The sequence below is a fragment of the Colias eurytheme genome, chromosome 11 (assembly GCF_061535395.1).
Source record: "Colias eurytheme isolate Ceu_HAF_F1 chromosome 11, ilColEury1 Martin Lab GWU primary, whole genome shotgun sequence".
In the NCBI taxonomy this organism is placed as follows: domain Eukaryota; kingdom Metazoa; phylum Arthropoda; class Insecta; order Lepidoptera; family Pieridae; genus Colias; species Colias eurytheme.
In genome coordinates, this window is record NC_142990.1 from 5150437 (window position 1) to 5166649 (window position 16213).

The 16213-nt window shown below is 31.9% G+C and overlaps 1 protein-coding gene across 1 annotated transcript in view; it reads right to left on the reverse strand.

The window, feature by feature from the left end:
* Window positions 1–6678: 6678 nt before the first annotated feature.
* The window catches only part of LOC149904550 (uncharacterized), a 32858-nt gene continuing 23323 nt past the window's right edge, over window positions 6679–16213 (reverse strand). Inside the window, exons 7-14 of the mRNA XM_090107128.1 lie at window positions 12176–13412; window positions 11965–12098; window positions 11645–11795; window positions 11152–11281; window positions 8699–8865; window positions 8451–8570; window positions 8195–8265; window positions 6679–7949 (exon numbers count right to left, since the gene is read on the reverse strand). Of these exons, the coding sequence (XP_089963254.1) occupies window positions 7268–7949; window positions 8195–8265; window positions 8451–8570; window positions 8699–8865; window positions 11152–11281; window positions 11645–11795; window positions 11965–12098; window positions 12176–13412 (2692 nt within the window). The 3' untranslated portion in view covers window positions 6679–7267. The remainder of the gene's footprint in view (window positions 7950–8194; window positions 8266–8450; window positions 8571–8698; window positions 8866–11151; window positions 11282–11644; window positions 11796–11964; window positions 12099–12175; window positions 13413–16213) is intronic.

Below are 16213 nucleotides of genomic sequence, written 5' to 3' on the forward strand. Positions count from 1 at the left end.
TATATATATATTATATAGTATAGTGTATACATTTACCATCCATTGAAGCATTAGACACAGTACATTAACAATTTACTTGCATTCATTTCTCATGAAAATTTTACATTAAGATTTATTTTTAAATACTCTATTATTAGACTAGAGTAGATAATTTTTGAAACAAAAAAAATCGCAGTCGGATGAAACCCATTACAAAAGGAGGGGAATATGATAAAAATGTAAGGAAAAATAAATTACGGTCAATCCGAGTTCGGGAAGCGGGAGGGGGGAGCTTTTAAGAGAAAAAAATAGTTTCTCTCAATTTCCGACAAAACTACAAGTCCTATAGAAAAAAGTTCAATGGCAAAGTTGTAGGTAATTAAAAGTTCTACAACTTTTGTATTCACAATTTTTTTCACATAACCTAAAAATTTAGGTGAAAAATTCAAAAAACCAAGTTTTTGGTCTTTTATTTCTATCTACTTCAAAATTTATTTTTTTTCTACGAAATTTGGTGAAAACTTACTTTATTATGTCCCAAATACACTGTAATTTATTTGATTGAAAATATTTATTTTTTCGCCTTATTTTGAATTAATACCAAAAAAACAACCTAATTTTCAATCGAAAAGTCACCCGTCAAAATATCAGCTTTTTTCAAAAACTTGGGGTGCATTTTATTCATTGAAATCTCTACTTTCATATGGTGTAAAAAAAAATAAACACCACCATAGTAAATGTTCTCAGGAAATGCATACAAACAGTCTGAAAATAAGCTTTTACTAAATCAGGCACACTTCTCGAACTACCTGAAATGTTTTTATCGACACCATTTTGCTTTTGAATATGCTGTAAAATATTAAACTTAGAACAGATAATTATTTTTCTTTTGAAATATTACCGAAAAGCCGATACAAGAGAAGATATAGAGTTCAAGAATTATGCCTGATTTAGTAAAAGCTAATTTTCAGACTGTTTGTATGCATTTCCTGAGAACATTTACTATGGTGGTGTTTATTTTTTTTACACCATATGAAAGTAGAGATTTCAATAAATAAAAGGCACCCCAAGTTTTTAAAAAAAGCTGATATTTTGACGGGTGACTTTTCGATTGAAAATTAGGTTGTTTTTTTGGTATTAATTCAAAATAAGGCGAAAAAATAAATATTTTCGATCAAATAAATTACAGTGTATTTGGGACATAATAAAGTAAGTTTCCACCAAATTTCGTAGAAAAAAAATAAATTTTGAAGTAGATAGAAATAAAAGACCAAAAACTTGGTTTTTTGAATTTTTCACCTAAATTTTTAGGTTATGTGAAAAAATTGTGAATACAAAAGTTGTAGAACTTTTAATTACCTACAACTTTGCCATAGAACTTTTTTCTATAGGACTTGTAGTTTTTTCGGAAATTGAGAGAAACCATTTTTTTCTCTTAAAAACTCCCCCCTCCCGCTTCCCGAACTCGGATTGACCGTAATTTATTTTTCCTTACATTTTTATCATATTCCCCTCCTTTTCTAATGGGTTTCATCCGACTGCGATTTTTTTTATCTTTTCATTATTTTCAAAGGCTTCTACCCCAGTCTATATCTGAATACTATAGAGATAAACTGTATTTTATTTATATAACATATTGTTTGCATGAATGCTATTAATACGTTAATATGGTTTGCCCGGTTAGCGAAGTTTGGGTCGAGGTAAACCGATCTTCAGAATCACTACATAGTATAAAACAAAGTCGCTTTCCCTGTCCCTATGTCCCTATGTCCCTATGTCCCTTTGTCCCTTTGTACGCTTAAATCTTTGAAACTACGCAACGGATTTTGATGCGGTTTTTTTTAATAGATAGAGTGATTCAAGAGGAAGGTTTATATGTATAACTAGCTGTGCCCGCGACTTCGTCCGCGTGGAATAGTGACTGCATAGTAGCTACTACTTAACACACAATTATTGAGTAAACACGTCTTGAAACACGTACTATCATATACAACTAAATTATAAGTACTTACACATTATTATAAAGTTAAGAAATAAAATAAATAATAACACAAAAGAACTGTTAGTAAAATTTATTACTTAATTGAGCTATAAAACTTAGGTACAGAAGAGTTCAAAATTTCCAGGATGTGGTTATTCTCCCGCTCCCATATTCCTTCTACTTTCACAGACTTTCAACTTTTCCCTTTCACCCCTAGTAAATGGCAGAACCGATTTTGATCTAAACCATGTCTAATCATACCTATATATTATGTACATGTCATATCCTTTCGTTTGGTACTCCATTTGGATTATTTATCCCCACTATCACCCCTAAGGTGCCCTATATGTAATAAACAGATTAACCAATTTTGATAAAACATGACTAATTGTAATTCACACGTCATTTGATATGCCGCTTGATTATATTATTTGACCACATTCGATTATTCATTCCCACTTTTACCGCTATAAATCAATAAATGGATGAACCGATTTTGATTAAATATGCCTCATCATACTTCTCACGTCAGGTCATGCCCTTTCATTTGATATTCCACTTGGGTATATTATTTGACAACTTTAATTCCCACTTTTATACCTATATCCAATAAATGGATGAACCAATTTTGATAAAATATGTCTTATTGTACTTTACATGTCATGTCTTTCATTAGATAAGTCACTTGAGTATATTTGATAAAATTTATTCATTTATTCCCACTTTTACCCCTATATCAAATAAATGGATGAACCGATTTTGATAACATTGGACTACTTAATTGTTTCTGACAGGTCGTCTTTTTTCATTTGATATATCACTTGGGTATAACAGACAGCATTCGTTTTTCTCATTCCCACTTTTGCCCTACATATAATTATTGGATGAACCGATTTTGATTATCACCTATGCCTCATTATACTTCTGACGTCAGGTCATGCCCTTTCATTTGATATGCCACTTAGGTATATTTGACAACTTTTATTGCCACTTTTATCCAATAAATGGATGAACCAATTTTGATAAAATATGTCTTATTGTACTTTACACGTCATGTCTTTCATTAGATACGTCACTTGAGTATATTTGATAAAATTCATTTATTTATTCCCACTTTTACCCCTATATCAAATAAATGGATGAACCGATTTTGATAAAATTTGACTAATTGTTTCTGACATGTCGTCTATTTTCATTTGATATATCACTTGGGTATAACCTACATTAACAACCTACATTAACAACTAACATTCGTTTTTTTCATTCCCACTTACCCCTATATAATATAATAAACAACTAATGTAACAAAAAAACGCATCTAATTCGTATTACCCGTTAGCGAGCTACAGTGGCACAGACAGACATGTAAACACATATAGCGGACATAACACCCCTCTTTTTGCGACGGGGGTTAAGAATATAATACCCACGACATAATTTCAAAGACCTTTTATATAGAAAATTTACCTAGAAGTAACCATAATGCTATTTGTGCAGGTTTTAGACTTATGAGCAAAAATCTAAATAAAGTTCCTTTGACCCCCCCTACTACCCCCTCAGCATATCCACCCCCCCCCCCACGCTTGGGAACTTTCGATATGATCATCTGGACATGTCAAAGAATAACTTTAGCGTATAATTTACGTAATAAAGTAATTCATGTATAGAATGCCTTAGCAAATGTTCGCTGTGATTACTTAAATGGTCATAACTTTTTTATTTATGAACCGATTGACATGAAATAAACACTAAATGTTAAATGAATCTTACCACAATATATTAGTGAAAACCGCATCTAAATCGGATAAGCCGTTTCTGAGATTAGCGTGTTCAAACATACAGACAAACAGACAAACAGACAAACAGACAAACAGACAAACAGACAAAATTTTTTTTAACAACAGTTTTGGGTTTGGGATCGATTTAGTAATAACCCCTGCTAATTTTTTTTTACATATTTTCATTGTACAGACACCACTTTTCTAGAATTTTATTATATGTATTGATGATAATATCCATTAAGTAGTGGAGAAGTACTGTTATTTTTAAGGTTTCTAATGTGATGTCGTAAAAAATTACATTTATTCCGCTTACATTGCAAACGCAGGCTGAACCCTACGAGTTTTATCAAAATAATGTACTAAGTATTATACACATTGAAAAGGTCTACAGAAAAGTCCGCGATGGTATATGTCTATCTCTTATGGATAACCCACAATAACTTTTTTTTTGTCATTTACTTTTTACGACAAATAATGGCTAATTTTCGAAGCGATTTTAACCAATACAGCATTAATCCTTAAGCAATTAAATACCATGGATACATTGTTCATTTAATATAGATCTATATGGCCCTTTACACCGCATGATTTAAGTGAATATTTTCGAAGATATTACAGATTTAAAAATTGCGGGACGTAGCGTTTGCGGCCGCCCGGCTATGTATTTTATACCCGTGCGAATTGCGATGCCGGAGCGGGCCGCTATATTTTTATACCTATACAACGTTCACAATTTTTCTGTAGTGTATTTAGTATCAGCATTGCACCCGTGCGAAGCCGGGGCGGGTCGCTAGTACAATATATAATCTACGATAACTATTGCAAGATTATATTGTTATAATTAATGAATGTGCAAATATGAACTTGTCATAAGTTATAATTTATTAACCCTATTGTACTGTAATACAAAACGTACGTTACTTAAATCTTTTTATTAAATGAAAGGTCTTTTAATAGAAAAAGGGAAATGAGATTAAATATTATTAACTATACTTGTTACACGCTATCCTTCGTTGCTACTTTTACAAAAAAGTCATGCTTTTCCCAACGAAGTATTGATATTTATTAATTATTAGTATAGTCAACACTTGCCTTTTCGTCTAACTTTTTCAGCAATCTTAGAAAAATATATTAACCAGGTGTTATCAGATTCAAAGCAGTGAAGAAAAAATTTAAAATTATAAAAGCACACAAAATTTCAAAAGTAGGTATGTGTAATTTTATACACATCCGATTCTTTCGAAGCTATAAAAAATAGGTCAGAATAATTAGCAAGCTATTGATTTTATTTTTCAATTGAAATGAAATATTTTTTTATGGATATTGTGATGTAATGTATGCGTGAGTAACTCCATACTTATAAAAATAAAACAAATATCAATTTGGCACAAATAATATATATTTTCTTCATAATTTACAGGATAATTAGACACTCGGACAAATAATATGATATTTACTAAACAAAAACCGAAAACTATTCAGCAATTATTAAAACTTGTTCTTTTAAATCTTTCAAATATATAATTAAAATAATTCGTAGATATATTTACATTACTTAACATAGAGATAATTTTATTTATTTTATTACATACATTTAATTCCTAGTAAAATTGGCGTTTCATTAAAACTCAATTATATTTTGTTTCGCCCGATCAATTTATCTTATTCATTAGTACTCATTATATCTATAATATATTTAAATCATTCAATTATTAAATACACAAAATAATTTTCCGGTTAAAAACTTAAAATGAAACTGTTAATATTACGCTAGCTGGCCAAAAGATTAACAGAATAAAACTGGATTACCAGCATGTCGTTACAAAAATTACGTTGCGTTGTAATAAAGTTTATTTCTTTTACAAAACAAATGCAAACTTCGTCTACGTTGGAACAAATAATTCTCTATTTTTGGACTGTTTACTAAAATACAAAATTCATTGTTTTTATTACTATAAAACTCATAGTTAGAGCTAAAATTTACTCGATTTTGATTAGAATATCTGACAATTAGCTAATTACGATTGTTTTCTATCAATTCCTATTATTTTCTAATTCTAAATATCTAATGTACAATATTTTATAAGAGAAATGCATAAGACATTAATATCACTAGATGAATCACATCCAATAGATCTTTACGAGCCATATAATTTAATAAATAATTTTATTTTGGTCCAAAATTCGAGAATAAACCAACCATAGAAATCCAGAACTGCTCAAATTTATTTTTAGTTAAAAAGCAATCTGGAAAAATAATAAAGAGTATTAAATAGTTTTGCTCATAAGATTTGAAGATAGCTAGCATAAGACATTGATAACTATAAAGGAATATTACTTGTCTAGGGTGCAATCCTATGTTAAGGTTAACTTATATAACCTACTCCTATAAGGTAATGTTGGCAGTATTTTTGACCATTTTTATGATATTTATTATCAATAAAATATTTCATTATATTTATTTCTATGCGAGTACATAATATAGTTTATTACCTCAAATCGGATTAAAAACTCGATATATTTATCCATAGTGCAATATTTAGTAAAGTAAATAATTATAAATAGAAACATCTTGTTCAAAACTCAAAATTGTTAAAAATTGCAGAAATTCTATAATTATATAAAATACTTGATAAATAAAAAAATGCAGACATTATTATTATCTCAATTAATGATGTCAAAAGCATTATGTGTGCTGTGTAAAAGATGTACCTACATCGGCACTCTACATAATACATAAATTACAAATAATATCTTAGGTGGTATCGTTACACATATGAGAAAATAAACTGACTAAATAAAAGCTTTAAGCACGTATCCTAATACAATGTGATAAATGCAACAAAATGATTGTTTATTTTTTATAATTCAAGTAGTTATAACACATCAACAAATTAAGCATAATACGCATTTTTTTCAATGCATAATTTTATAGAATAAATATAGTTCAATCGTCATATTTCTATGATACCTAATATATTTTAATTCATTTCTGAATAATAAGTCGTTTCGAATAGACACGTTTATTTATCATTAATTTTGCATTACAACATAACTCGGTATAATGCAATCTACACTAATAGTAGGATAAAGCACTTTAAATATGGTCTTAGCCAATAACGTACTCAATGCACACTTAAAATTTTAATTAATATATTTTATGCAAACTTTTACACACATAAATATTCATACATCGTTTCTTAAAAACATACTGGACGTAATTATTTTAAAATCATCGCACTTTTATTAAATTATTTGATGCCGATTTAGTTAAATAAATATTAAATTTAAGGCAGCACCCCCAATACAATAACAACAAGACACTAAAATGAACACCGATCGTTAAACTAACATCAGTTCGATGTATCCGCATCAAACAATTTAAGAAAGGCACAGCTCAACTACTCCGTGCGGTCGCGTAACTACACTCCTTATTATTCACCACGTGACGAGCTGCAACAATAAGGAATACGAAGTGATTTCCAAAAAATTTATTTCCTTTCCGTAACGCGCTATATTAAACCGCTCAGCCCGGATCTTGTTTGGGGTCCAAATTTGCTCTTTTTTCTTGGAGCGCAGCTAATAACGCTTCCTTCACTTCTCGGTCTGAACTTCGCCACAGTCTTAATAATTCCTCTTCAGACAGTATTGACAGTTCGGACTTAGCTCCCGGAGGAGATACACGAGGATAAGGTGGGGCGGGAGGAATGGTTTCACTTTCCTGAGAAACCATAATTTCTATGCTCGCGCGATGACTTGGAGCGTCTATTGTAAGATAGTTGTGATTCTTTTCGGAAACATTTTGATAAGACCTAGTGGAAGACCCTTCAGCTCGTCGTACCATTGGAGAGGGCGATCTCAATCTTGTATTAATATCCGGAGGAGAGCTGGTTAAAAAACTGACGTCTCGACTCAATCTCCTACCTATATTGAGACTTGTCCTTTCGTATATTGAAGCAGAATCTGAACCGAGAACTGAATCTGTACTGAAACGTCGAACGTTGAGTCCAGCGAGACTAGATCTTTTTCTTCGACTTCTAGGGGACCGAAGTTGTCGGGGTGACCTACTTTGGCGTGGTGACCGGCTAGAAACATCGGGCGAAGGCGATAAGAACTTTGACTCTGTCATTTCTTCGGATACCTCTGAGGTTTCTATTGCGACATTTTCTTTAATCGAATCCAGTGAATGATCTCGACCTTGTTGAACTCTGATAGAAAAAAAAATCTATCATTGTAATTTAACAATAAATAATTAATTCACGTATCTTATGTTAACAAAATAAATTTAGTTTATACACTTTTTAGCTGCATACCCGGTGAGCAATGCTATCAAATAAAACATTCATCGTGAATTTATTTTCAAATTTAATTTTAAATAAATACTTATGGATAATTGGAATAAATACTTATAATTTTAAATAAATACGATGGAAAAGTAAAATGAAAGGCTCACCTTCTGATTTCTTGAATCATTTCAAAAAATTGAGCTTTGCTTTTTCTTCGTCTGCGTTGTTCGTGTTCCTTCTGAAACAAACGGCTTTCCTATTGCAATCTGACTTATAAAATGATATATTTGTGTTTAAAATAAATTCATTCTGCCTTGAGTATTTAATTCTATCACAAAAAATATCTCGAATTTTAAACCAGATCCCTATAATATCGTGTAATAATTGGACGATAAAGATTAAGAAATAAAATTATACCATTACCCTTTTGACGCTCTTTTGGAATAGCGAGGTAAAATGCCCTTGACGGATGGTGTTTACAAGCTCTCGAGCTGCATGATGCGGAGACACCAACTCGACACAATTTATGAATCGGTACAATTTCTGAAACAAAATGCACCCATTTAAAATGTAAACAAGTTATTTCTAACACAGCATACGAATTCAGAAAGTCGCAGTTGTGAGCAATTTGCATTTATATTTGAAAACATATCCCATAAAACCGCACTAACCTGACTAAAAAACATTATGTTCCTACTTCTCCATATTGTTCCTTTCGGTTGGTGGCGTAATATCGGCAATGTATATTTATAAAAAAGGTGCTCCAATATCAATATTAAACATCCTACGACCATTCCCACTCCCAAAAGTATAAATACGCCAGCAACCGCGGCCACCCCTGAAAATAATAATGTCTCTAAGTTCAAAAAGTTTCAATTCATTTTTCCCTCCCTTTACATTTCCGTTCAATCAAACCTGTTCTTGTAATAAATTTACTACGAACAAACTGGTTTAGTGTGGTTAATGATCTATGAAGTCCACAGCCTTAGTTGTTAGAAATTTATGGCACGTTCGATCGAGCGGTTGCCAAATTGACTGGTGATAATGAAATGGCTTAGCAGAATTGGTTACAAGGACAATTATATGAGCTGTAATTAAGACGTTTCACTAATGAAATAATATTGCTTAGAAAAGCAAGCATTCAAAACAAAATTGTTAATTACTTAATTGGGCTGCGAAACGAATGGAAAATAAATTTTAAAAGTTATTCATAAAGGAATGCCAGCGTAGGTGTATAACAAGGGTAATGTGATAAAGTTTTCGCAGTTCTAGTAAGGTAGATTAATGTCTTCTACACAGTAACGAGGGAAGATGATAAACCGCAGTAAAATTTTCCAACTCCAGTACTAAAGGTACCATGTGACCCAGTTCAGTCATTGACTATAATACACAACACAAGAGGGAGGCACGTAATAATCTTGATTGAGATTATTATCGTGTTCGCTGTACGAGTATTAGATATATATCAAGTCTCTGCATCTTAGAGGAGCTTATTTAAATGCACTTGAAATATAAATCATACATATGTGAAACTAATCCTAAACAACGTTAATGTTAAGCTACTCAACTAAATTTGAACCCTGAAGCTTTGTAGCTGCCCCGGGCGAAATGGGACATAGGGATAAAGTACAAATTTGACCCACCTCAAAACAATATCGTTAAGCAACACATTAAATTAATTTCATAACAAATATTAGTTTAAACGAAGTTAATGCTGCTTATTTGAACTATTTAATATCGAAACAATGCTAAAATCTTTGTAGATGTATCTAATTATGCATGATATTTACCTCTTTGATTATTTTCTAACAAGTATATCTGTAGGATTGTAGTGTTTCGCTTTTTAAATTCGTTAAATAGCTGCTTTTAATTAATAATGATTTACTCAATATTTCTTGATCTTATAGGAATTTATTTAACGTTTAAGGATTAATAATAGTTTTAACTTTAATTATTAAAACAGTTTAAAAATACATTCCTGTCATATATATTACAACTAAAAATTCAGATCAAGTTAAAGGTTTCAACAATAATTAATATTTTTCTAAAAACAATGAAAATCGCAGTAGTATCATTTTTACTGTTTATAGAAATAATGATGTTAACAATTATTCATATTATCATAAACGAAGGTAATGTATACCACTCAATTTTCGAGTTGAGAGCCCATTTCAAGAGAAGTGAATCGTTAAAAGAAAAATGTAATCTACTGCTTGGCAATCCACGATAAGTTATTCTGCTCCACTTGATACTTTATTTGCATTAAGAATATTTTATACTTTATATCGAATACTTTAAAGTTTCATGAATAATCATTGAATTTAAAATTTTGTACTCTCGAATAAAAACCGTGTCATTAAAAAGGAAATGGCTTTATTCTGTTGGATGAAAATAAATGTTTCAACGAACGAGTTGTACAAGTCCTTTCATGCACGGATCTCGGATTTGCGACACACAAATGTAAGCGCAATGTCGCCGAATTTCAATTTGTTTCACTTTTAATTTTCTTTGCGTCTATTCTTCGGATTATCCTGAGTGAGAGGTAAATACACTTTACGTGCCATCTCATTTTTTCAGCGATAAATTCCATGTTTAATCTTTTAGGTTGACTCGTGGTAATATCGCCCCCTCGCGTGCCGAGGGGTTGGATTAACGTAAGGGTGGTGATAAATCCTAATGAAATTTCCGCCAAAGAAACAGATGTAGACGTCGTTGAAATATATCAACGATGTTCTATTTAAATGCATAGAGTGTGACTTTCCGTTCGGCATAAACAAATACATGATTCCATTACATGACTTATTCAAAATTATAGCATTTTCGGGTTACATAAGTAATTCTTTCTTGTCAAATGTAGACATTACATCCAATATATATCTAATTATAATGTCCACATAATAAGAACCAATGATTAGAAAATTTTAAATTTTAAAGATGAAATCAGAATTCTTCTAATAATTATTAATAACATATTATAATGTATAAAATGCACTCTATAAGACATTCTGCATTACCTCGATCTAGATACATTTAAATGATATAGTAATTATAAAATATTGATCACGAAATTTCATTTACGACTAGAAATTATTTATAATATTTGTAAACTTAGTTGTAATCTTACCCAGAGGTTTCGGTTGAATGCCATAATCCGGACTAAGCTTGAAACACGGTAATGCTCCATACCACTTTTCTGTCAATATGTCCATGTAACCATTCGATGAATATTTAGCAATCACAGCTGAAACACTGTCCTAAAAATATACAACGTTAATACTGAAGTAAATCATTAGTTAAGGAGAAAAAAATTGGTCCTACAAATATAGCCCCCCATCTGGCATCTAAAGTTGAGCACATTTTCTTACAAGATACGAATGCTTATGAGAGTTTAATATCTGTGGGCTGGAAAAGTTATTTTGTGGATAAGATAAAATGATGTATAATCTTGCGAATGTAAGCTATATGACATCGACTATCGATCACACCATTAGCAGCCTTGCGTCATCAATCTTTCCTTGCTAAAATCCGAAGTCGTTCCCCTGTCACTCAATCAGCCTATTTACGTACTTCGTCAAAATATGCCTCACTTAATACTAGTCCGTAAAAGTATTTTATACCTTTAATGGAAAGCCCTTAGCCATGCCGATAGCATAAGTGTCGTCGGTGAGGGAATGCTCTCCGACCCGCTGTAGTTTACATCCGTGATCTGTTGCACGGTAATAATCTAGCACAGGTGTATCAGCTATCAAAAGGTCCAATGTTCCATTTCTGTACAATGGAAAATAATGTTATTTGTTTGCAATTTAATTGTAAAATCTGCTCAGAAAAATCTTCTAAGAAGTGAGGTATGAAAGTGTTTTAACGTGGGTGTGAAAGTTCACTGCACTTTCCACCTACATAGAAAGGATAATGAATCGTATATTTCACAAATATTTACCTAAGTCTTTCTATACCCTCTTCAATGTCTTGAATACCGTATCGTCGCATTTGTTGAGCCAATTGAGGATTATTTCTCTGTACATAATATTCGGCTGCTGATGATCTTGGAGTACCCACTTTCAATGTTAACCACTAGAAAATAATAAATATTTATGACAAACTGCAAAAAATAGTCATAGTGATATTATGTCATATATAAAACCACTTACGTTACTTCGTCCTTGAAATTCATCGACAGCATTGTGAAAAAATAATCCGGCTATAAGAGCAGCTATGTTAGCTGTATAGCTGGCTACGAAAATTACAGAAAATCCGCCCCAAACGTTTATAAGAAATTTATTAGGCCAACTTTTCGGCGCCTTAAATGCAACTAAATGACCACAAAGTAACCCCCACATGACCCATAAAGCACTCGATATACTAAAGTTTTTAGACCTTTGACGTCCCCATGGATTCAGGCCAAATGGTGAGAGCCATTCGTATATAGCTACGGCAATGGCAGTTATATTTAGTGATGTGAAAATTGCAACCCATAGCTCTGGTGAAAAAGGCAAAAGGAATGCGAGTAACGGTATATCAGGCCTCTGGTTGGGTGCAGCTAAAATTGATATCCCGCTAAAAAAATATGGCTGACTGAAGTCTACAACTTCTGCTCTTGCTGATGAAACGCTCAGGGCGGCAAATGACATATGTGCAGCACCAGAAACCAAATCCCCAATTATACCATCCCATTTTTGTCGATCTTCGTCAATATTTTCTTCCGACACATATTGTAAATTGCCTTTATGCAATGTCTCGTAACCTCTACGATACTGCGAACGATAATTTTCTTCATTGGACATATATTCATTGACTGTATTATAATTTTCATATATCTTTTGAAATGGCTTCATATGCTTTCTCGATCCGTACAACCCATCCTCAACTATGTATAAATGGAAATCAAATTCAAGTTCTTGTGCGATATTTTCTAAAAGATCCATTGCAAGGCCGTAACAACAATGCGTTGCCATTTTTGAATCTGTATCTGGTTTTGGAGTAGGCATAAAGAAATCTTCTCTCATAGGTTCACTTTCTCTACCCGGAACAAATGCAAGAGTAAGGTTATCTCTATCGGATGTCTGCGGTCGATGACAAGGTAAGCCTCTGAGACATTGACCATCTTCATCAAGCTCGCCTTCCATAACAAATGGTGGAGCTAGGGCTGTTACGACACGAAATATAGTACGAGCGCCTGTAGATTGTCCATGTGCTACCAATCGACCGCCAGGCCAAATAATCGTATGCAACTTAACTGTCCGACCAATGATATGCCCAACCTGTCTCCACTTATTACCTCCTACTGGATTCGGTACCAAATTAAGAAAAGCAAACTGTGCCATTAATGATCTTTCTGGGTATTCTGATCCCCCATCTAGAACTGCAGCAGTATTTATCCTCATTTCTCTGAAAAGAAAACACACATCGAATAAAATTGCAATGCTATTCGTACGCTACAGTAAGTCAATAAAGACGTGCGCTATAAACTTTGATTGCAAAGTACATTTTCACTTACAAATAAGATTCCATGTCAAGTCTTATCACAGATAAACTTTTACGCCAACATTACCAGGAGTGTAGCGCGAAGTTGAAAAGTTAGGAATGAATGGGTTAAACTAACAGGGGCAGTTGTTGAGGTAACTTAGCTTTTACAGTGGGTTAAAAGATACGTCTGTAATTCCTCGAATACTTTTAAAGTAAGACCATTAAGTACCCTCTACATAAATCTTAAGTTATCTTCATATGGAGGTTATTTATCGCATATTCGATTTGGTTAGAAAATATTTTGCAAATTTATCATCATACAAGATAATACGCACGGTGTTTCGAACGGTGGTTTGTATCTGACATATTCAAGCAGCTTTTGTCTGTAACCGAAAGGGGAACAATGTGTGACGGCTGGCTATGAATTCAAACTTTTACGCTAACCTAGATTTTGAGGGGTTAATTATTCATTTTGACTTCGACGTTACTCAGGACAAAAGGTCAAAATTTTCTTTAATCTTCTATTCTTTTTCTTCGGCTTTATTTTTCGTACCTTTAAAATTAAGAGCGTTATAGTAAAAGGAAAGGGTGGAAAATGTATTTTAAGTTACTTAACTTCAGTAAGAATACTGTCGATACTTTCAATTTAAACCCAAGCAAAGGCGATCCAATATATTACGAAATAAAAAGTGCCTAATCTGTTTTACAAAGCATTCCCGAGCTGACCTGTAAAGGCGGCCTAATTCCATGATAAACTGAAAAACTATTGGCGTCAAGTCATGTCGATGGTCTGTAGTCATTGTGTCGAGTCAGCGGGCACAGCCTGGCTGTCGGCCAAAATTAGCTTCCGTTACATCCATCGTTTTATTGTAATACAGTAGCAAACTACTTTTTATACAATCGTTCATCATTAGTTATTATTAATAGTTTATTAATTAAATAGTTATTATTTTCACTAGAATTGCATTCCTGCGTGTTTGTGGTCTAGGTACCTACTAACTATAAACAGAGGACATTTTAAAATATGTAATATACGTGAGATTTATCTTGGACATTACTAAACAAACATATTGACTAATTATAACCGAAGGGGATTTTTATCGAAATATATTACGATACTAAAACCTTTTTTACTCGAAAATAATAATTAATCTATGTTTAAAATGATGGCTATTTTGAATAATTTAAGGTGAGTAATTAGGGAGAAAAGACAAAAAGTTGATAAGTTATTCATGGACTAATTATACGTTTTTCCTATCTCAGAGTAATATTTAATATTATAAGGAAAAATAATGTCATTTTTAAGTAAATTAATTTTTTTTATAATAATAAAATAATGCAACAGTATAAACGAGTGCCTTATCTCGGGGAAATTCAAGACAAATGAGTAGACGCAAATGCTATAACGATATTATCAAAGGCATTATGTATGGTCGAAGTCCAATATAAATACATTAAGAATAATTTATATTCCATTATATGAGCTTTCAGCGAAAGCTATTTATTACATCTAGATAAAACAAACATAAAAATTCAAAACTTTTCACTAAATAGCTGTTTTCAAACAGATTATTGGCAAAAGAATTTATCAAGCCACCGAAGTTTCGAAGTGAAGCAATCTAACTGCCAACTAGTACAGAAGATGCAATTAATACATGTCGCCAAGATAGGAAATCCGTTTCGAAGCGATAAACTTTTATTTCTCTTTTGACGAACGTGCTTATCATTAATTCACTTTTAGTTTTATTTATTGGCTGTATACGATCCAAATAGATTAAAAAAAATTCCGTTAAAGTACAAAGTCAAATTCGTTTATTATTTCAAAGAAATGTACAAAATGGACTACTGTTTTACTTTTAGTGGTATTTCTGTATTGCCCCAAAAGAAACATCATAAAACTTTTAAAGAGGTATTGAAGCTGCCTCCCCTTTGTTAAAAGAGTAAACAAAAATAACGCTCTTTATAAGTCAGTCCGCCGTTCTTAAAAAGAAATAATTGCGTTTTACGATATCCCGCAAAAGAAATATAACAAATCATTTATGTTTAAACAAGTTATTCGTTATTTGTGAATTAACTACAATGAAGAAATATAAATAGAGTCGTGTGTTTTCTGCAATTTTAACATCTTTAAGTAGAAAATGTTTCCTCAATAAAAAAAAATTAAAGTAAACAAAATGATGAGTCTGCATTAAGAAGAACAATTTCCAGTTGGCAAATAATAAAAATGGCGTATTTTAATGAATCTTTCTGATCTTTATATAATCTAGTATGTGTATAATGATAAATCTTTTAAATGCCAACATTTTAGCACTAGGAACAAAAATAAAGCATTAATTTCTTAACACACACTACATAAGGAACATGGCAAAATCCCACGTTTCTTGTTTGATATTCAAGTATTTCGCTATTCATTCAAAATTCATAAATCAACATCATATGTGCGAGTAATTATATAGAGCTGAAACCACAAACCTCTATTGTGCGTTAGTAAATAGGTAACGGAGCAAAAGTTTCATGCAATACAAGCAACCCTTTTTACATATTTTATAGGCCGTGAAACGGAGGCATAAATAATGTAATAATGAACGTGACATACGTGGGATATAAATTACATATTTTTATACGAATCTTGAAAAATAGGTGTGAAATGTATTTAGAATTCTTTTGCGCTACCTTATATTATATTGTATATGATTTTTTTACTGTTATAAATTAATGCTTAA